The sequence below is a fragment of the Lepidochelys kempii genome, chromosome 17 (genome assembly GCF_965140265.1).
Source record: "Lepidochelys kempii isolate rLepKem1 chromosome 17, rLepKem1.hap2, whole genome shotgun sequence".
NCBI lineage: Eukaryota > Metazoa > Chordata > Testudines > Cheloniidae > Lepidochelys > Lepidochelys kempii.
The window spans coordinates 25,474,342-25,497,083 of NC_133272.1; the positions used below are offsets into that span (position 1 = coordinate 25,474,342).

The 22,742-nt window shown below is 54.6% G+C and overlaps 1 protein-coding gene across 1 annotated transcript in view; it reads right to left on the bottom strand.

The window, feature by feature from the left end:
- Positions 1 to 3,010: 3,010 nt before the first annotated feature.
- Positions 3,011 to 22,742, bottom strand: part of MLXIPL (MLX interacting protein like) — a 60,806-nt gene continuing 41,074 nt past the window's right edge. The window contains exons 10-17 of the mRNA XM_073315439.1: positions 21,644 to 21,711; positions 14,538 to 14,712; positions 12,544 to 12,656; positions 12,160 to 12,279; positions 11,537 to 11,664; positions 10,101 to 10,224; positions 5,748 to 5,877; positions 3,011 to 4,806 (exon numbers count right to left, since the gene is read on the bottom strand). Of these exons, the coding sequence (XP_073171540.1) occupies positions 4,685 to 4,806; positions 5,748 to 5,877; positions 10,101 to 10,224; positions 11,537 to 11,664; positions 12,160 to 12,279; positions 12,544 to 12,656; positions 14,538 to 14,712; positions 21,644 to 21,711 (980 nt within the window). The 3' untranslated portion in view covers positions 3,011 to 4,684. The remainder of the gene's footprint in view (positions 4,807 to 5,747; positions 5,878 to 10,100; positions 10,225 to 11,536; positions 11,665 to 12,159; positions 12,280 to 12,543; positions 12,657 to 14,537; positions 14,713 to 21,643; positions 21,712 to 22,742) is intronic.

Sequence of the window (22,742 nt, forward strand, 5' to 3'; positions counted from 1 at the left end):
ATGAGCCACTCCTCCGGACAAAGCGACCCGTGCGCAGCCAGTCCCCTTTGGGCATGCGCTCTGGAGGCAACGGGGGGACGCTTGGTGCGCGGCAAGGGTCCTGTGAGGAGCGAAGGCTGGAAACGGGGGTTCGGATACCAGCTCCGCCGCAGACTTCTGTGTGACCCTGGCAGGGTCTGTCCCGCATCTGCACCGGCGGGGAAGGGTGTCGTGTGGTTCTTGGTAGCAGTGCCCTGCGCCCTTCCCTCACCCTCCTACACAGCACCCTCCCCAGGAGGCTGGTTCCATTAGCCTTGTTTGGCAGAAGGGGAAACTGAGGCACAAAAATGATGACATGACCCGCCACGACTAGAACCCAGCACCCCTGTGTGCCAGACCAGTACCACCCTGGGCCACCAGAGCCGCTCTCCTACCTGCTGTTTTCTAGCTTCATGCCCTTCCCTCTGTGCACAGAGACAGTGGTAAAAACTTCAAACCCACTGTGACGTTGCACTCCATATGTTTTATGGAAATATGTTTATGTGTGAATATAATGTAACTGGAATATGCTTTATGCAAAAAGTCTTTTGTAAGGTATCATTACAAAGCTTATAATCTACTAAGTGTTTTCATCCTATTTGTATGAATGTATCATTCTTGTATCTAAAGCTAGAAATATGAAGTATTACTCTGAAGTCCTATTGTAACTATGCAAAGCGTGGGCCATTAATGCTGGCTTAGGATCTTGATGACTGCCATTGACTAGGACAATTGGTTGTGAATGGGTTTATTTACCTGCAAGCCTTCCTGTGTACCTGACATGTGTAATGAAGAGTGAGGTCCACATGATATTGGAATCCATCTTAAACCAAGTGCTTTTCCATTTAGAAGGAGGGGTGGGGACCCAGAGAGACCAAGGATTCCTGCCTTGTGCCAAAGCTATAAAGGGGGTGGAGCAGGACAAAGCGGTCCCAGTCATGAAAAAGCCCCTGCTTTTCACCTAAGATGCCTGCTGGAACTAACAAGGACTGTACCAGGGGAAAGGATTAGGCCCAGACTAGGAAGGAGTCTGGTCTGTGAAAGAAATTGGAAAATCTCTGAGGGTGAGATTTACCTGTATTCAGTTTCTTAATGTAGACGCAAAAAGAAAAGGAGTACTTGTGGCACCTTAAAGACTAACCAATATATTTGAGCATAAGCTTTCGTGAGCTACAGCTCACTTCATCGGATGTAGACGCTTACACTTGCGTGTTTTTGCTTTATTTTGCTTCGTGACTTACTTTGTTCTGTCTGTTATCATTTGAAACCACTTAAATCCTACTTTTTATACTTAATAAAATCAATTTTGTTTATTAACAAACCCAGAGTAAGTGATTAATACCTGGGGGAGCAAACAGCTGTGCATATCTCTCTATCAGTGTTATAGAGGGTGGACAATTCATGAGTTTACCCTGAATAAGCTTTATACAGAGTAAAACAGATTTATTTGGGGTTTGGATCCTACTGGGAACTGGGTGTCTGGGTGCTGGAGATAGGTAACCTGCTGAGTGGTTTTCAATTAAAGCCTGCAGCTTTGGGGACGTGGTTCAGATCTGGGTCTGTGTTGCAACAGGGTAGCGTGTCTTGCTCAACAAGGCAGGATTCTGGAGAGTCCCCAGCCATCAGGGAAAATGGGTTCAGAGGTAATTTCATTATGTCAGGTGACAGTCCCATGCGGGGTCTCTGTGACCGCGCCCATCACACCCACCCCGGGCTGTTCTCAGGAGACGCCATGGGGAAACACCAACCCTGTAGGCAGCAATGCCAAGCAAGGGGAGCTCTGGGGGCTCCAGCACATGGGTGGTGAGTGTGGGAAGGAGGCATGGGGAGGAAAAGGCACAGTCCAGGAAGGAGGGTGCAGGGGTGCATCACTACTGGCAGAAATGGCTCTGGTCTGGTGAGTGGCTTCCCTATCCTACTGCCCCGCGTGTGGCCTGCGTCCCTGGCTCCTCCTCTCCCAGAGCTATTATTATTCCCTGTAGTTGGACTTTCTCCTAATTTGTGATTCTTTTGCACCTTATATAATATGGGAGCATTTCCCCTGCTTCTTACATAGGTTGTGGCTCTAGCTCTTGGACCAGCAGGTCATATGCAGGCACAGTGTGCCCTTGTTGCCAAGAAAGCCAGTGGCATTTTGGGATGTATAAATAGGGGCATTGCCAGTAGATCGAGGGATGTGATCGTTCCCCTCTATTCGACACTGGTGAGGCCTCATCTGGAGTACTGTGTCCAGTTTTGGGCCCCACATTACAAGAAGGATGTGGAAAAATTGGAAAGAGTCCAGCGGAGGGCAACAAAAATGATTAGGGGACTGGAACACATGACTTATGAGGAGAGGCTGAGGGAACTGGGATTGTTTAGTCTGCGGAAGAGAAGAATGAGGGGGGATTTGATAGCTGCTTTCAACTACCTGAAAGGGGGTTCCAAAGAGGATATGATCTAGACTGTTCTCAGTGGTAGCTGATGACAGAACAAGGAGTAATGGTCTCAAATTGCAGTGGGGGAGATTTAGGTTGGATATTAGGAAAAACTTTTTCACTAGGAGGGTGGCGAAACACTGGAATGTGTTACCTAGGGAGGTGGTGGAATCTCCTTCCTTAGAAGTTTTTAAAGGTCAGGCTTGACAAAGCCCTGGCTGGGATGATTTAGTTGGTGTTGGTCCTGCTTTGAGCAGGGGGTTGGACTAGATGACCTCCTGAGGTCCCTTCCAACCCTGATATTCTATGATTCTATGACAGCAGATGGAGACACCTGCATAGTCATAAGCACCTGAAATCTGCCTGGGGCTGGTGCAGGGTTACTCTGCACGCTCCTTTGCAAATCATCTATTCACAGTATGTTCCACTTGGAGTATTACAGAGCCCAGGGAAAAGAGGAATCCTTTGTTGCGGGCTTTTGGCAGCAGGAGCCCCGTTGCTCAGTTCTGTGTATTTTTCCAGAGGCAGCAACAGGGTGAGAAATGCTGAAAAACTTAAGAAACACACCACCAAAATGGGAAGGAACAAAGTCTCTTTATCACAAAGGATCTGCCATTGCTTACAGAGCCAGGGCACGCAGCATGGGATATAGGAACAGGACATTCCTTTGGCAACATGACATCAAACAACATTCATGGGAAAACTCCTGCATCCTAGAACATCCTAAAATTAAAAGACAAAGAACCTTTACTTGGGAAACACCCATGAAGGGGAAATCCAGCAGCTGCCTTTGAGCTACTGTTCCAGACATGAGAGACAAGAAGACACGTTGCTCACATTACAGGAAAAGGAGCGAAAGAGCAACAAAATGCAGCAGGAGACAACCGAGCAGCCCAATTAGTCAGCTTAGCACAACAACAATATGACCAAGAGCTTTCTGTTGATTTGTACAGTATTCTCCACTCCAGAAGCCAGCTTCTGAGTTCAAATTGGACTGAAAGGGAGGTGGGGATTGACCAGATGTGACCAGAACCACCACTGCTTAGAATTTAACACCCACCAGCCAGAGTCGCTCAGACCTAGTGTGGACATGGGAGCTATTAACAATGGGCCGGAGACTAAAGCAAACACACACAGACTCTGGATAGAGTTGGTTATCCAGAGTCTAGGCCCTCCCATACTGAATGGAAGCAGCCATATTTGTGAAGATAAGGCTTGGGCAATGAGAGATGCTGACCTTCTCATGGGGCATCCTCCATGGAACCACAAAGAACTTCATGCACTAGCCTCATCATCAGCAACTCTCCAGGGGCCCTTCCATCCCTAGGGCCAGTGGGGGATGAGGCACTAGCATCTTGCTGCTGAGGTGGGCTTTTCTGCAGCTCTTGTGGTCTCTCTGTCCCTTGATCTCTGGGGATGCAGTACCAGGTTCCATTGCTTGCTTCAGAAGGCGAGGCTTCAGGAAGACTGAAGGCCCAAATCTTTCTCCTCAGGAACCAGAGGCAGCCGAGTAATTCCCTCCCATGGTCAGCGGTTGCTGCCTCTAGAGCTGAGCAGTGAGTAGGGGAAGGTGCTCTCCTCTCAGTGGGCACCCTGGGCTCCTCTGAGCTCCTTGGGGCCCTGCTCTCACTGGTCATCATCATAGCTTGTCGCTCCAAAACTGCAGCCAAGACCTGGTGTTCTCACTAATCTCAAACAGTTCATTGGGAGTATAGGATGTTGCCAGGGCACTCCATCAGGCAGTGTTCAAATGTTTGCCTAAGCTCTCCACGTTCACATCTGGGGTCGTCCCTCAGCTTCCACTTGGTGATAGTCACCAGCCTTTGCCACTCCACCTCTTGTTCAAGTTAGAGTACACCAGTGTTTTTGTTCGAAGTCAGCACCTGGAGGGAGTTGTTGTGAAGGAACCAGGTTCTCCAAGATCGTCAGCATTTCCCATCATTTTGTTACTCTGTAGCCTTGCACGGTGCTATTTTCAGGTAAGGAATTTTCCGAGGGAAAGTTCTTCTGGACGTCAGCATCTTGGGTGGTGGAACGTGTCCATGCAGCAGGTGTCCTGGATCATGCACTGATTTTGTCTCTCCTTTTGCTGATGGCCTCCCGCCGCATGGATGGGGGTGCAGTCCCCGGGAGACAGGATGGCAATGGTGGGACCAAGACTGCAATAGGAGACTCTTGCTGGTGAAGGTGAATGGTTGTTCTGCAGAAATGAAGCATCTTACCATGTGTGAAGGGCCCCTCCCTTGTAACTAGGAGGAGTTGTTGCTGCGGTCTGTCCCCATCACTGCCTGGGTGGCCTGCTCGGGTACACATGCCGGGTCGGTCAGGATGGAGGTGGAAATGCTCAGCTGGCGGAGAGAGCTCAGGACAGCTGCGGAGACCAAACCAAATGGGACAAGTCAGTGTTCTCTGCTGATAGGCTCTGAGCTGCTTCAGGCAGTCTGTCTACTCACCACAGGGCCCGCCATGCCAGCCATCTAGCCCATATCCCAGCTCTCACACTGGCCTGGGCCAACTGCTGCACAGGAAGATCCCTGTTAATGGGCAGCTATGGCATAACCTGTCCCATGGGAGGTGTCCTCCCAACCCCTGGCAGGGCTTAAATCCTGTCCCATGTACTCATGGCTCTTCTCATTATCTGCACCTTTGTCCAATCCCCTAATTGAATCCTGCTAAGCTTGACCTTGGGGAGCTCATGTGGAAGGGAATTCCACAGGCTAATTGTGTGATGTGAAAAGTATTGCTCCTCCCTCTGGGTTTGCCATGTGCAGCCTTTCCCTTTGCCCACAGTATGAGACTGGAAAACCATTGATGTCTCTGTGCCATAGCTGCAGACCAGGAGACTGTACATCCAACAAGCCAGTCTTCCCTTCCCATCCTTCCAATCCTGACCTTGCTCCCGGAACCACATCCCAGTGTGGCAGGTCCCTGCTGCTGAACCCCAGCTAGAGTAGAGATTGAACCTCCCTCTGACCAAGCTCAGGAGCCGGAGAACCAGGGCTGAATGGAGCTAGGAAGTGAATCCCTTGCTGACCCCAAGGAAGGGGGGAAGAGCATTGCCAGAGCAGCTTTGGGCAGCCCCAGAGCTGGCCCTGAGAGCACCACGCCTCCAAGACAGCATCCCCCCCTCCATGCAAGCACAGCCCCCTCACATGTCCCCCTCACAGTGCAGTTCTTCTGACCACGGCACTTAGCCGACCTCCCACCCAGCTCAGGCACGAACAGCAGGGGTTGCAAGCTAGGAGCAGATGGCAGGCAGGGCCAGCCCCTGCCTTCTCCAGGGCAGGCAAGGGACAAAGTGGGACTACGTACTGGGCCGAAGTGCTGGGAGGGAGCAATACTGGTCCAGCCAGGCTAGTGATGTCTGGCTGAGGCTGTCCATGCTGGCTGTGGAGACCATGCCATTGAAGGACTCAAACAGAGGCCGGATGATGATGCTGAACTGATGCAAACAGAGCAGTTAAGGACTCCCCATCACAAGGCAGAACTGACTGACCAGCCCTCATGTCCCTCCCTCTGCTGCTGCCCCTTTCCTGCTGACTCCTGGCACTTGGGGAGTGACATGGCAGGCTGCAGAGTTAGTGCCACCCCGTGTGGTGCCAGACCAGGCCAAGGCTCATCTTGGGGGCAGGAACATGAGCTCTAAGCCCACAGCATCCTGCTGGGAACAAGAACAGGTGTCCTGAGACCAACACCGGGGGGGGGGGGTGAACTACAGGGGATGTGGATACCAAGAGTGGGGTGGGGGGGGTCAGGTGATACCCTGTACCCCATGTTCACCACTTGTGTTCTGATACATTTTGTACAAAACATGCAGTGCAAGGTATCATTTGAAAACTCAGGATCTACTGACTATCGCTGTGCTGTTAAAATGCGTATCGTCATTGTGGAGCGAGGCATGAGATTTTGCTATATGTTTGTTACTGAAAAACACTGTGAGTCTGAAGAATGCCCACAGACTAGGTCCTTCAAAATAACGAAAGGGCTGTAAACAAAGGCCTTGCATGTCATCCCTGAAGACACTTCAAACGTCAAGAACACAGATGGTGTCAGCAAGAAATTTATAATTTACCTGAAAGGGGCTTCAAATCTCATGTACACCAGAGTGATGGTCTGCACCCCAGCTGGGGGTGGGTGTTCCTCACAGAGAGGAGGAGGGTATAAAATAAGACAATGGCTTCCCCATTACCTTTCCTCTCTCACCTCCGCACATGGAAGCCAGATCATTTGAAAGAGGGAGAGGGATCATTGAAGGGCGAAGGGGTCATAGGCACCAACTGCCTGGGTGCTCTGGGGCTGGAGCAGTGACGAGGCAGCCCCTCTACCAGAACCACCCACCCCAGCGCCTCCCACCCCCCGCCCGGCCTGTCCCTCAGCGTCTCCCGCTCCCTCCCAGGCCTCCCGGCCTCTCCCTCAGCGCCTCCCGCTCTCTCCCAGGCCTCCCGCCCGCCGGCCGGCCTCTCCCTCAGCGCCTCCCGCCCTCCCAGGCCTCCCGGCCTCTCCCTCAGCGCCTCCCGCTCCCTCCCAGGCCTCCCGGCCGGCCTGTCCCTCAGCGCCTCCCGCCCGCCCGCCCTCTCCCTCAGCGCCTCCCGCTCCCTCCCAGGCCTCCCGGCCGGCCTGTCCCTCAGCGCCTCCCGCCCGCCCGCCCTCTCCCTCAGCGCCTCCCGCTCCCTCCCAGGCCTCCCGCCCGGCCTGTCCCTCAGTGCCTCCCGCCCGCCGGCCGGCCGGCCTGTCCCTCAGCGCCTCCCGCCCGCCTGCCGGCCGGCCTGTCCCTCAGCGCCTCCCGCCCTCCCAGGCCTCCCGCCCGCCGGCCGGCCTGCCTCTCCCTCAGCGCCTCCCGCCCTCCCAGGCCTCCCGCCCGCCCGCCCGGCCTCTCCCTCAGCGCCTCCCGCCCGCCCGCCCGGCCTCTCCCTCAGCGCCTCCCGCTCCCTCCCAGGCCTCCCGCCCGCCGGCCGGCCTCTCCCTCAGCGCCTCCCGCCGGCCGGCCTCTCCCTCAGCGCCTCCCGCTCCCTCCCAGGCCTCCCGCCCGCCGGCCTCTCCCTCAGCGCCTCCCGCTCCCTCCCAGGCCTCCCGCCCGCCGGCCTCTCCCTCAGCGCCTCCCGCTCCCTCCCAGGCCTCCCGCCCGCCGGCCTCTCCCTCAGCGCCTCCCGCTCCCTCCCAGGCCTCCCGCCCGCCGGCCGGCCTCCCCTCAGCGCCTCCCGCCCGCCGGCCTCTCCCTCAGCGCCTCCTGCTCCCTCCCAGGCCTCCCGCCCGGCCTCTCCCTCAGCGCCTCCCGCCCGCCGCCCGGCCTCTCCCTCAGCGCCTCCCGCTCCCTCCCAGGCCTCCCGGCCGGCCTCTCCCTCAGCGCCTCCCGCCCTCCCAGGCCTCCCGCCCGGCCTGTCCCTCAACGCCTCCCGCTCCCTCCCAGGCCTCCCGGCCTCTCCCTCAGCGCCTCCCGCTCCCTCCCAGGCCTCCCGCCCGGCCTCTCCCTCAGCGCCTCCCGCCCGCCCGCCCGGCCTCTCCCTCAGCGCCTCCCGCCCGCCGCGGATCAGCTGTTGGGCGGCGTCAGACTCCGCAGGCGTGGGGGGGAAGCAAGCGCAGCAGCGTCGGGGGCGGGTGGAACTGGGCACAGGCGGCAACTTTTTTCTGCGCCAGTGGGTGCTCGCCCTGCCCCCGCCCCAACTCCCCCCCCGCGGTCCCTATTGGACCCCTCCCCCAATCCCCGCCCCGGCCCCGCCTCCTCCCCCGAGCCTGCCGCGTTCCTCCTCCCAGGCGTGCCGCGCGCTCGGGGGAGGGGGCAGAGGTGAGCTGGGCCGGGGGGGAGCTCAGCACCCACCAATTTTTCCCCCGTGTGCTCCAGCCCCCGAGCACCCACGGAGTCGGCGCCCAGGGAACTGGGTGGGGTGAGGGCAGGGAGCGATGGGGCGGGCCAGAGGCGGGAAGGAGCCTTGGGGGAAGGATTAGGAGGGGGGCTGGGCGGAGCCAGGGAGAGCACCCCCCGCAGATTAGAAAGTGGGCGCCCCTGGCAGGATTGTCCCGGGCTGAGAGGAAACAGCCTGTGACATGTGTCGCAGTTTACGCTGGGACAAGCGGGTTTGCTTTTAGCTCTCTTGGCAGGGCCGGACTAAGGCAGGGGCTTAGGGGCCGCGGCTCAGAGCTGCGGCCTGCGGGGGCCCCGCAGGCAGATGCGGCCGCTGCTTCTTCCATTCGGCCCGCGGGAAGTCGGCGCGCTGGCTGCAGCCGCGAGCACCCACTCATCGCTACGTCCCTGCGGCCCCTAAGCGAGGGGCGTCCGGGGAGTCTCTGCGCGCTGCCCCCGCCGCCAGCACTGGCTCCGCAGCTCCCACTGGCCTGGTACCGCAGCCAAGGGGAGCTGCGTGGGGCGCCAGCGGGCACGGGCAGCGGGCACTGTGCAGAGTGGCCTGGCCCCCCCTGCAAAGGGACCAGACATGCCGGACATCTCGGGGAGCAGAGCAGCGCGGAGCCCGGACGGGCAGGGATCCTGCCTTAGCCCTGCTGCAATGCTGACCAGGAGCTGCCCAAACTAAGCGCCTCCCGGCCAGAGCCTAGATCCCACACCCCATCCTGCAGCCCAACCTCCTACCCCAGCCTGGAACCCCCGCCTGCACCCAAACTCCCTCCCAGAACCTGCACCATGAGCCTCCTGCTGAACCCCAACCCCCATCCCATCCCTGGCTCCACTCCAGAGCCCACCCCCATTCGAGCTGCACCCCCTCCTGCACCCCAACCCCCTGCCCTGAGCCCACTCCCCCACTCCAAACCCCCAGGGGCCCCACAAAATCTAATAGCCCCGGGCCCACAGGAGGATTAATCCAGTCCTGACTATTAGCTTACATTGGTCAAGGGGGTCTTGAGCAGTGCGAGATGCACATTTCTGAGGTGCAACGCTGGGGCTGGGGGATTTGCGGATGTCATCCTATATACAGTTAATGAGTGGCTGTGAGAGCATTCATGTAATTTGCTGGGTGTGCCTTCACATGCTTTTGGCTGTGTGAGTAGAGCCTGGATGGGCTGCTTTTCATCAGCAGAGCAGTGTAAGAGACACCCTGGGCTGGAGCAGTAAGGGCCTCATCCTCCCTGATTGAACTAACCTTGTTATCCCTAGCCTGATTCTTGCTTGCATATTTACACCTGCCTCTGGGAATTTCCACTACATGCATCCGACGAAGAGGGTATTCACCCACGAAAGCTTATGCTCCAATACGTCTGTTAGTCTATAAGGTGCCACAGGACTCTGCAGCTTTTAAGGGGACACTGCTGTTCAAAAGTCCAGCTTGGACCCTAGGTGATGTCACTGGGGCTGCAGAGGGGATCTGGAGACTAGCATAGGGGAGTGGGCTTCAAAGTCTTGAAAACCTCCAGCTGGCTCCAGGGAGCAGGCTGATACCTGTGGTCCCAGTGCGTGGGGTGCATGAGCGGGGCATAGAAGCCAGGGACTCAGAGCCATTTTCTAACACCCAGACTCTAGCAGGCACAGGGAACACAGGGCCCTGGTGTCTCCCCTCTAGAAGTGATGGAAGAGGGGAGGAGCTGTGAGGGGTCTGCCTCCAGGAGGCTGTCACCATGGTAACATCTTTGGCCCTCCTCAGCACCCTAAGAAGCTGCAGTGACCCCACATGTTTGGGCAGGGGGCAGCGGGGTGGGGCGCCCATCTCCAAAGGATACAACCCAGAACTTCCAGTTCTTCAGCGTGCAGGAGCGGACGTACTCATCAAACATGTCACGCATCTGGTCGAAGCGCTGGCGGGTGATGGGCACTCCTGTAGCAGGCAGCTGCTGCTGGCACAGGCTGCAGGGGCACAAGAAGATGGTGCCTGTCTGCCTCGGTTGACAGGCCCACACACAGAGAGATCGGCACTGGGGAGAACAGTCAACGTCCCGCCCCCAGGCCTAGCTCTCCAGCCACCCTCACCCCCTGCTGTGCTCCAGCCTCGTCCAGGAAGGATGCTGTGGCAGGGAGCGATTGACTGGCACCGTGCCCTAGGCATGGCCGAGCTGATCACCAGCGATTAGCAATTCCATGGCTGATGGTCACCTGGGGAAAGCCCCACTTCTGAGATGTGTCAGCAAGAAGTGGTGGTGGGCAGCACCCCCATTCCTGTGGCAGCAGGCGGCTCCTGCCCACCTCCCCGTGCACTTTCTCCCGCTGAGGGCTGCCCCATACTGATGGCCATGCCAGGCTCTCTAAGAGGTGCCAGGCTCCTGGTGCCACCCTCCACCTGGCCATGGGGGACAGGGCTATGGGGGTGGGGAGAGGGGGCTAATGCTTGCATCCGGGTGAAGCTGGCTGGGGCCCACCCATTGCTCCCCTTCCTGTACCTGCCTGTGCACAGCATCCTGCTCTCATCCTGCCCCTGGTACCTGGGGCCCACTGGGGTGGGCTGGTCAGGCTCCTCGGTTCCCCTCGGGGGGGGTGATCCTTCCCAAGGCCCCTGTGTGTGGGCTCCAGGTTCTGCCCCTCTCTGGAAGGGCTGGCTCCCAGGGCCGTAGCAGAGGCAGCACCAAGCCCATTTCCTGCAGCCCCAGCCTCCCAGCATGACTACGTGGGGCATTTACAATAAAACCGGAGCAAATGAATTGTGGAGAGAGGAGCTGGGGTTGTATGGGGAGCTGTGCCCACACAGGCTAATCCACCCCGCATTGGCACCATGGCAGGTTGAGTGCTTCAGGGAAGGGGGCAGTGCACCTTGGCTCCATTAATAATAACCCTGCATTGCTGGGGCACTCTCCATCTCCGGGCCCCAAAATGCATTACAAACATAGTGGGAAACCTCCTCCCACATGACTGATGTGCCACCTTTTCTGGGGTGGAACACAGCAGCTGCTGATAGCACACACAGCACAGCAACACTGCACCGTCAGCTTCACAGGAAGGGCCCCCTTTTAGATGTGACATCTCATTCAGCAGACAGCAGCCTAGTACCCCTTTGCATCATGCTAGGGGATTAAGTTCAGCACTGACAAGGGAAGAGCACCCCCGATTGAGTGGTCACCCTTTGCAGCACACTCCTTGTCTGCTCCCCTCCCCAGCTTGGCTCCGTGCCCGTCTCTGCCCTTCCCGTCCCTTGGCCTGGCTCCCCTCCCTTCTCCCCCTATCCTACTTGATGGTTGTGTTGAGCTCCTCGATCTGCTCCCGCAACCGCTGCGTCTCATCCTGCAGGGCAGCCCTCTCCTGCTGCAACTTGTAGATGTACTCTGCTGTCTTCTGCAGCGTGGTGGCCTTGCTGACCTGAGGGGCCAGATGTGGGGGCTGAGTGACGCTGATCTCCTGTGGCTGTCTCTCAGCCCCCTCCCACCGCTCTGCCTCCCAGGAGGAAGGAGCTGCCCAGCAGGGTGCTGGGCCTTTCAGGGTTTTGGAGAGACATGGCCTCGCTCAGCCACCCCTACAGGGTCTCCGAGACCTAGGTGGTTGGACAGCACAGAAAGCCCCATTCCATGATGGGAGGGCCAAGGGACAGTCTATAGCTGGGGAAAGGTGCTGAGGGGAGCGGTTGGCTGGGGGCCTAGAGCTGCAGGGACACACAAGAGCTGCCTGGCCAGGGCAAAGCTGAATCACTGATGCAGCCCGAGCCTGGCACTCCCACTCCCAGCTCTGGGGACTCTCCTGGGGGTCTGGGGCACCGCAATTATGAGAGGTTTGGTACTTTGGGCACTGGGTGTCCCCTGGGGAGCTGCCAGTCCTGCCCTCAGTGCCCACTTTGGGGTTTGCTCCCCTCTCACTCACCTTGATGCTAGGCTGGGCACTCAAGGTGCTCACCAGCCCGTGGAGGGTGTCAAAGCCCAGCTTGATGTTGAAGCGTCTCTTCTGCTCGGCGGAGATGTGCGTGATGCGGCGGCTCTCTGTCTGCAGGGCAGGGGCAGAATCAGGCACCCCAAGGGGTGTGGGGGAGACCCCCAGAACCCCCAACCTGAGCCAAGGCCAGGACAGACCCATAGATGTTGCAACAGGGGGAGCGGGTGCGATGTGATGGGAGCACAAGGGATGTGAAGCAGGGCAATCTGGAGCCCTGAAGGGGCTGGGAGGAGAGGGCTGTGCCTGTCGGATGGGCAGAGAGGAGACACCCCCAGGGAGGGGCTGTCCCCCTGGGAGCCCTGGACTGTTGCGTACCTTGCTGGACTCCGGCCTGCCCTGGCTGGGGGTGGAATGATGCGGTGAGATCCTGGCAGTCAGCACTCCGACTGGCACCGGGGAGACTCGTCCAGGCTTCGGCCAGTCACTGGCTGGAAGATAAAACGAGACTGTTGGGCGGGGCTGAGTGGGCAGTGCCTACTGGCTCCAGGACCTGCCCCAGTGCAGGGGCTGAGATGGGGGCATGACTGCCTAGGCTGGGTCCTGCGAGCCTCCCGCACAGGCAGGCTCAGGGTCCCGTCCCACTGCGCAACAGAGACAGAAGGACAGGTGCCCTGGAGCAGACCGAGAGCCCCACTGGTGCAGCAGCCCGGCACTGACTGACCAATGCCAGGGGCTTCAGGGAAAGGGATCACCTCCCCATAATGCACCACACTGAGCAAGGTGGAGCTGGGGATGGGAGGCATTGCTTCCTGACCACGCAGTGATAGAGCAGTCTGTGCCCTGAAGCAAGGAGATGATGGCCCTTGACACTGATCCCAGACATTGTCCCTGCCAATCCTAGCCTCACTCAAGTCACAGTCTAATCACTGCTGAATCTCACAAAGCCATGCGCCTCCATAATGTCCTGCAGCAGTGAGTCCCACAGATTATACACTGCATCCAAAGAAAGGAGTCATTCTATCCATTCTATGGTGCCTCCTAGGTTCACCATGAGTCCCCGTGTTCCCATATTGGGGTGTGTGTGAATTCATTCCTCTCTCCATACCTCTGTCGAAGCTCCCTGTGCTCCTTTCTGATCCCAACAGGCCTTGTCTTTGACATGCTAACAGCACCGTATCCATCGGTAGTGCTTTCCATCAGAGGAACCTCAGTGCTTTTACCGACTCTTCTCAATCCCACCAGGAGGCAGGCATGAGCTATTCTCATTAGACAAGTTAAGTGATTTGCCCAAGTTCACACAGCAGGTCAGTAGCAGAGCCGGGAGAGATCCTACAAGCTCTGATGCTAACCAGTAGTGGTGCCCCTAGTACTTTTCATTGCCCCTTTCTGTTCTCGCTGTGATGGGTGATCCATTGTGGGCACAGGAACCCAGCAGGGGTGGGAGTGGGAAGATCACCACGAATTTCAGAGCTGCTTGAAAAATGCCTGTTATGTTCCCTGAGAAATTTTGAACTTTTGCGGGGTTTTTCCCCCAAAACTTTCAGCAAAAAATGTGGATTTTCAAAGAAAACCTGAAACCACCTAAAAAGGTTTGTTTTAAAAAATAACATTTCAGGCAAACGTTTTTGGTTTTTGAAAACTAAACATTGAATTACTTTTTCCAAAAAAACATACATTTTAACTCAAGTTGATATTTTTTGAAAGAATAGTGATTTCTTTTTTTTTTTTCCATTGTAAAAGCAGAACCTTTCAAGCAGAAGGAAGAGTTACTGCAAACATTTTCCATTTGGTGAAAGGCATATTTTTGCAGAAAAAATATTGAGAAAAAGACTCCAACCAGCTGCCCTGGGTTGCCCTGTTGGCGACCGACCCTCCAGCATTTTGCACCAGTTCCCCCTGGAACTGCCCACTGACCTTGCATGCAGTTGCCCACCAGGACCCTGTCAACTAAGTCAAGCTGATTCAAGTTGTCTGCATGGTTCTGCCACTCTAGGACAGCAGTATGGCAGCAAGGCTGGCTCTGGTGTCGTGTCCCTGGTGTGGCTCTGTGTCCTGGCTTTTCTGGGTCTCTCTTTTCTCACCTGCCTGCCTAGTCTCTGTTAACCCCAATCTCTCTGTATTGTCAACACCCACCCATCCATCTCCTGGGTTAATAAACAGAACTGAGGGGTGGGGTGGATCTTCAAGAGGATCTCAGGGGGGCAGCACCAGCAACCTGCTCAGCTCTGACTCTGGCGATACAGGGGGGAGCCTTCTTCAGCTGGATTTCCCCCACTGAAAGTTTGCTGAGCCTGCATGACCTGCATGACAGGGGTGTTTGCTCTTTCTGGTAATCAAAGAGAAGTTGTCAAAGACGCCGCACTGCTCACCACAGGCCGAAGGGGGGGAGAGCTGCTCCGTCTTGGGGACGAGCAGGGATCCCGGCTGTGCCACAGCCAGTATGATGGGGACAGACTGGGAAGGGCTGGAGCCAGGAGACAGCCCTGGACTCAGCTGGGCCATGCGGGGCAGGAAGTCAGAGGGGACTTCGGCAAGGCCCCCTTCCTGCGAAGAGAGAAGCCAGAGAGAAGGAGTTTGCACTTTGGGCTCCCTGGCTGAAAGTCTCAGGCCTGCGACCCACAAGGCCAAGGGCAAAAAGGGGCCAGGGCTTTTCCCCAACCAGCACACAGGAGACAGTCTTTGAAGTACCTACAGCAGCTTGACTCTTGTAGATAAGGAGAGCTGGTCACTGCCCGTGAGGCTCATGGTCAAACTAGACCTACTCCATGAAGGGGATGGCGAGAAGGAAGGGCCCCCAACCCCTCACAAGGTTACAGCAACATGGCATGAGCCCTGGGGCTCCCAGGGACTGGACAAAGATCAGGCCTTGAGAACCCCATGGTCGGAAAGCTGACTGTGTGGTGGGCTGGTGGTTGGGCACTGCATAACTGGTGCTGCTGGGGGAGCCCTCTCCAGGGGAGCAGCGCCATGTGAGACGGCCCCCATGGGCGGCCAAGGGACCCTTTGTCAGCCCTGAGCCAGGCAGGGGGAAATGGGATTTTCTTTAACCTGAGGAAATGCTCTCCACTTGGAAATACAGGGCATAAAATACCATCCTGAGTGCCCCCCGAGCTCTGCCAGTGCCCCTCACTCCTGGGCTGGTACACCGCGGGTTTGTCCAGTCCCCAGTGCCCCCCAAGCTCTGCTGATACCCCTCGCTCCTGCCCTGACACACCCCATGCTTGTCCATCCCCAATGTCCCCCCAGCTCTGTCAATGCCCCTCACTCTTGCCCTGACCCACCCCCTGCTTGTCCAGCCCCAATTCCCCCCAGCTCCACCAATGCCCCTCGCTCCTGCCCTGATGGTGTCACCGGGCACTTTGGTTTCCTCGATCATGGAATCCTGTTGTGAGAAGAAGGGCTGCTGAGCAGAGATGGGGGTCCACCTGTCTTGGAAGGGGAAGAGTGTCTTCAGATGCAGACTGGCTAAACTAGTGAGGGGGCTTTAAACTAGGTCCAACAGGGTTAGCAGACAAAAGCCCACAAGTAAATCTAGAACAAAGAGACTTGGGTGAAGCATCTGAATCTGGGGGGGAACATGGGAAATCACAGCATGGACAAAGGAGAGACCAGAGGGAATATAGAGGGGAAATGTACTAAACATGTCCATTGTCTGTATACTAATGCAAGAAGTATGGGGAATAAACAGGAAGAACTAGAAATACTAGTGAGTAATCATAAATAGAACAGAACTGGCATCACAGAAACTTGGTGGCATTAGTCACATGACTGAAATACTGGTATAGAAGGGTACAGTTTGTTCAGGAAGGCCAGGCAGGAGAGGAGTAGTTGCCTTGTATATCAAAGATATCTACACTTGCCCTGAGACTGAGACAACAGTGGGAGGCAGACCTGTTGAAAGTCTCCGAGAAAGGATAAAAGGGGTAAAAAACAAGGGTGATGTCATGGTAAGGAGTCTACCTGGAAGAAGAGGTGTATGACACTGTTTTTTAGACAACTAATAAAATCATCCAAAGCACAGGACTTGGTGGTGATGGGGGACTTCAGCTACTCAGATATCTGTTGGGAAAATAACACAGCAGGGCACAGATTATCCAATGGGTTCTTGGGATGCATTGGAGACAACTTTTTATTAGAGAAGGTGGAGAAAGCGACTAGGGGAGAGGCTGTTCTGGATTTGATTCTGACAAACAAGGAGGAACTAGCTGAGAATCTGAAGGTGGAAGGTAGCTTGGGTGAAGGTGACCATAAAATGACAGAGTTTGTGGTTCTAAGGCAGAGGTGGGCAAACTACGGCCCGTGGGCCACATCCGGCCCACGGAACCCTCCTGCCCAGTTCCTGAGCTCCTGGCCCCGGAGGCTCGCCCCCGGCCCCTCCCCCGCTGTCCCCCCTCCCCCACAGCCTCAGCGCACTGTGCTGCCAGTGCGATGCTCTGGGCGGGGGGGCTGTGAGCTCCTGGGGCAGCGCAGCTGCAGAGCCTGGCCTGACCCGGTCTCTGTGCCATGCAGCGCAGCTGCCTGACCCAGTCTCTGGGCTGTGCAGTGCGTGGCTGGCTGCAGCTGGGTACCGCGGCTGCCTGTCCTGGTGCAGCCACATCACCAGCCACCGGTGCTCCAGGCAGCATGGTAAGGGCGCAGGGAGTGGGGGAGGGGAGTTGGCTAGGGGGCAGGGGAGTTCGGGGTGGTGGTCAGGGGGCGGGGGTGTGAATAGGGGTCAGGGCTGTCAGAGGGCGGGGAACAGGGTGGTTGAATGGGGGCACGAGTCCTGGGGGTGGCAGTAAGGAAGGAGGGGGGTGTTGGATGGGGCAGTCAGGGGCGGAGGTTCCAGGGACGGTCAAGGAGAAGGGGTGGTTGGATGGGGCAGGGGTCCTGGGGGGCAGTCAGGAAGGAGAGGGGAGTTGGATGGGGCGGCAGGGGGCAGTTAGGGGTGGGGGGGTCTGGGGGCAGTCAGGGGACAGAGAGTGGGGGGTGGATGGGGCAGGGGTCCCTGGGGGGCCGTCAGGGAACAGGGGAGTTGGATGGGGCAGGAGTCCCAGGGGGCCGTCAGAGGACAAGAAGCACAGGGGGTCGGATAGGGGGCGGGGGCCAGGCCATGCCTGGCTGTTTGGAGAGGCACAGCCTCTCCTAACCGGCACTCCATACAATTTCAAAAAAAGAAAAGGAGTACTTGTGGCACCTTAGCGACTAACCAATTTATTTGAGCATAAGCTTTCGTGAGCTACAGCTCACTTCATCAGATACATTCAGTGGAAAATGAATGATGAAATCATTAGTTAGTCTCTAAGGTGCCACAAGTACTCCTTTTCTTTTTGCGAATACAGACTAACACGGCTGCTACTCTGAAACCATACAATTTCAGAAACCCGATGTGGCCCTCAGGCCAAAAAGTTTGCCCGTCCCTGTTCTAAGGAATGGTAGGAGGGAGAACAGCTGAATAAAGACAATGGACTTCAAGAAGGCAGACTTTACCAGACTCAGAGAACTGGTAGGTAAGATCCCATGGGAAGCCAGTCTAAGAGAAAAAAGAGTTCAAGAGAGTTCGCCGTTTTTCAAAGGGACATCATTAAGGTCACAAGAGCAAACTATTCCACTGCGTAGGAAAGATAGGAAGTATGATTAAGAGGCCACCCTGGCTTAACCAGGAGATCTGCAATGACCTGAAACTCAAAAAAGTGTCATACAAGAAGTGGAAACTCGGTAAAATTACAAAGGATGAATATAAACAAACAACACAAGCATATAGGGACAACATTATAAAGGCCAAGAAACAAAATAAGACTAAACTAGCTAGGGATATAAAGGGTAACAGGAAAGTATTTTACAAATACATGAGAAGCAACAGGAAGACCAGGGACAGGGTAGGCCCTTTATTAAATGAGGAAGGAAAGACAATAACAGAAAATGCAGCATTGGTTGAAGCGTTAAATGCCTTTTTATTTATAATGCATCCGATGAAGTGAGCTGTAGCTCACGAAAGCTTACGCTCAAATAAATTTGTTAGTCTCTAAGGTGCCACAAGTCCTCCTTTTCTTTTTGCGGATACAGACTAATATGGCTACTACTCTGAAACCTTTTTTATTTCAGTTTTCACCAAAAAAGTTAGCAATGATCAGACAACTAACATAGAGAACATCAGTGTAAATGGGGCAGGATCTGAGGCTAAAATAGGAAAAGAACAAGTTAAGAATTCCTTAGACAAGTTAGAAGTCTTCAAACTTGATGAAATACATCCTAGAATACTCAAAGAACTGACTGAAGAGATCTTTGAGCCATTAGCGATTATATTTGAGAACTCATGGAGGACGGGAGAGATCCCAGAGGACAGGAAAGGGCAAATATAGTATCTGTCTATAAAAAGGGGAATAAGAAAACCCAGGGAATCACAGATCAGTCAGTTTAACTTCTGTACCCGGAAAGATAATGGAGCAAATAATCAAACAATCAATTTGTTAAGCACCTAGAGGATAATAAGATGATAAGTAATAGTCAACATGGATTTGTCAAGAACAAATCATGTCAAACCAATATAATATCCTTCTTTGACATGGTAACAAGCCTTGTGGATGAGGGGAAATGATAGATGTGGTCTATCTTGACTTTAGTAAGGCTTTTGATACTGTCTCACATGACCTCATAAACAAACTAGGGAAATACAACCTAGATGAACCTACTATAAGGTGGGTGCACAACTGGCTGCAAAACTGCACATAGAGAGTGGTTATCAATGGCTCACAATCAAGCTGGAAGGGCATATCGAGTGTGGTCCCACAAGGATCTGTCCTGGGTCTGGTTCTAATCAATATCTTTACCAATGATTGCATACAGAGCACACTTATAAAGTTTGCGAATGATACTAAACTGGGAGGTGTTGCAAGTGCTTTGGAGGGTAGGATTATAATTCAAAATGTTCTGGACAAACTGGAGAAATGATCTAAAGTAAATAGGAGGAAATTCAATAAGGACAAATGCAAAGTTCTCCACTTAGGAAGGAATAAACAACTGCACAAATACAAAATGGAAAATGACTGCCTAGGAAGGAGTACTGCAGAAAAGGATCTGGGGGTTATAGTGGATCACAAATTGAATATGGATCAACAATGTAATACTTGTTACAAAAAAAGCAAACATTATTCTGGGCTGTATTAACTGGAGTGTTGTAAGCAAGACACAGGAAATAATTATTTCACTCTACTCTGCATTGATTAGTCCTCAGCTGAAGTATTGTGTCCAGTTCTGAGCACCATACTTTGGGAAAGATGTGGACAAACTGGAGAAAGTCTAGAGAAGAGCAACAAAAATGACTAAAGGTCTAGAAAACATGACCTATGTTTAAGAAGGATGAATTCAAACTGGAACAGGTACAGAGAAGGGCTAGTAGGATGATCCGAGGAATGGAAAACTTGTCTTATGAAAGGAGACTCAAGGAGCTTGGCTTGTTTAGCCTAACTAAAAGAAGGTTGAGGGGAGATATGATTGCTCTCTATAAATATATCAGAGGGATAAATACCGGAGAGGGAGAGGAATTATTTAAGCTCAGTACCAATGTGGACACAGGAACAAATGGATATAAACTGGCCACCAGGAAATTTAGACTAGAAATTAGACGAAGTTTTCTAATCATCAGAGGAGTGAAGTTTTGGAATAGCCTTCCAAGGGAAGCAGTGGGGGCAAAAGATCTATCTGGCTTTAAGATTAAACTCAATAAGTTTATGGAGGAGATGGTATGATGGGATAAGATGGTTTTGGTAATTAAATATTCATGGTAAATAGGCCCAATGGTCTGTGATGGGATATTAGATGGGGTGGGATCCAAGTTACAAAGGAAAGAATTTTCTGTAGTATCTGGCTGATGAATCTTGCCCATATGCTCAGGATTTAGCTGATTGCCATATTTGGGGTGGGGAAGGAATTTTCTTCCAGGGCAGATTGGAAGAGGGCCTGGAGGTTTTTCGCCTTCCTCTGTAGCATGGGGCATGGGTCACTTGCTGGAGGATTCTCTGCTCCTTGAAGTCTTTAAACTACGATTTGAGGACTTCAATAGCACAGGTATAGGTGTGAGGTTTTTTGCAGGAGTGGTGGGTGAAATTCTGTGGCCTGCGTTGTGCAGGAGGTCAGACTAGATGATCATAATGGTCCCTTCTGACCTAAATATCTATGAATCTAAGATTGAAAAAATTGGGTTTGTTTAGTCTGGAGAAGAGAAGACTGGGGGGTGGTGGTGTACTGAGACAAGGTGGGCGAGGTAATATCCTTTATTGGACCAACTTCTGTTGGTGAGAGAGACAAGCTTTTGAGACCTGCAGAGCTCTTCTTCAGGTCTGGCAATGGGGGACATGATAACAGTCTTCAGGTACCTAAAAGGTTGTCATAAACAGGAGGGTGATAAATTGTTCTCCTTAGCCACTGAAGACAGGAAAAGAAGCAATAGGATTAAATTGCAGCAAGTGAGGATTAGGTTGGACACTAGGAAGAATTTCCCGAATGTCAGGGGGGTTAAGCACTGGAATAAATTGCCTAGGGAGGTTGTGGAATCTCCATCATTGGAGGTTTTAAGATCAGATTAGACAAACACCTGTCAGGGACAGTCAAACTAATACTTAATCCTGCCTCAGTGCAGGGGACAGACTAGACAACATCTCAAGGTGCCTTCATGCCCTACATTTCTGTGATTTATGATCTGATGTCCCCCTTGTTCGCCCAGCCCAAATGTCCCCCAGCTCCACCAATGCTCCTTGCTCCTGCCCTGACCCACCCCCTCCTCATCCAGCCCCAATGACCCCCCAGCTCTGCCAATGCCCCTCACTCCTGCCCTGACGCACACCCTGCTCATCCAGCCCCAATGCCCCCAGCTCTGCCAATGCCCCTCACTCCTGCCCTGACACTCCCCTGCTCATCCAGCCCCAATGCCCCCAGCTCTGCCAATGGCCCTCGCTCCTGCCCTGAGACACCCCCTGCTCATCCAGCTCCAATGCCCCCCATCTCCACCAGTGCCCCTCACTCCTGCCCTGACCGACCCCTGGCTCATCCAGCCCCAATGCCCCTCACTCCTGCCCTGACCCACCCCAGGCTCATCCAGCCCCAATGCCCCCAGCTCTGCCAATGCCCCTCACTCCTGCCCTGACCCACCCCTGTTCATCCAGCCCCAATGCCCCCCATCTCCACCAGTGCCCCTCACTCCTGCCCTGACACCCCCGGGCTTATCCAGCGCCAATGCCCCCAGCTCTGCCAATGCCCCTCACTCCTGCCCTGACCCACCCCTGGCTCATCCAGCCCCAATGCCCCTCACTCCTGCCCTGACACCCCCGGCTCATCCAGCTCTGTCTGTCGTTAGGACTGAGGCACACAGAAGCGACCATCTCACTGCAGTCCCCTGCCCATTGTTGCTTGCCAGAGCACATGTCTGAACCCAGCATGTGGCAGTGAAAGGCCGATGCCCTTGGCTGCCCAGCAGATGGTGTTGCTGGTGAGCTCTTACCGGGGAGGCCAGCGACATGAGGGTGGTACTGGGAGTGGAGGGAGGGTCCAGGGCCAGCTCTGGTTTAGCTGCAAGACAGAAGGCAGCAGACGGTGAGCATGCAGAATGACAGCAAAGCCAGGCTGGGGCTCCCTTACGTCCCCTTCCACCAGAGTGAGCGGCCAGCATCAGGAAGCCTTGCAGGGAGATGCAGACTGACTCCTGCTGCCACCTCCTGGTTCTCAGGGTAGAGGGTCTGGGCCCAACAGCCCCAGGGAGGTGCTGCAGGGACTGACCAAGCCTGGGAAGTAGGGTAGGGCTGGAATGCAGATTCCAGCCTTTGTTTCTTTGCAAATCAAGCCAAACAGGGAAGGGGCAGGGGGCTGAGTGCTGACATGCCACAGCTGATCTGGACTGTGTTGACCTACTCACAGGTACTCCTGGGACCTGGGTACCTGGTGTTACAGAGACAGAGCTACAGGCCCAGGAAACTGCAGGATTTGTCAGTAGAATGAGGCACCACATCCAGGCAGGGCAGGGCTGGCAAGAGGTTTGAGGTGATCACCAAACGTGGCAATCCATGATCCCTCTGCATGCTGGCACAGACCTTGTCATGTGCTCACATTGACATTGGTTGCAGACCCCAAGGCTTGGCATGGAGCAGGTAGCAGGTTTAGAACAAACAAAAGGAATATTTCTTCACACAACGCGCAGTCAACCAAAGGAACTCTTTGCCAGAGGATGTTGTGAAGGCCAAGACTATGTAACAAGAAAAGAAGTACTTGTGGCACCTTAGAGACTAACAAATTTTGAACTATAGGGTACAGATGTGGGGACCCGCATGAAAGACCCCCTAAGCTTATTCTTACCAGCTTAGGTTAAAAACTTCCCCAAGGTACAAACTTTGCCTTGTCCTTGAACAGTATGCTGCCACCACCAAGCGTTTTAAACAAAGAACAGGGAAAGAGCCCACTTGGAGACGTCTTTCCCCAAAATATCCCCCTCCCCCAAGCCCTACACACCCCCTTTCCTGGGGAGGCTTGAAAATAATACCCTCACCAATTTGTCTCGGGCTGCCCCTTCTGCTATTCGCTCCAACTGCTACTCGTTTTTTTTCTTT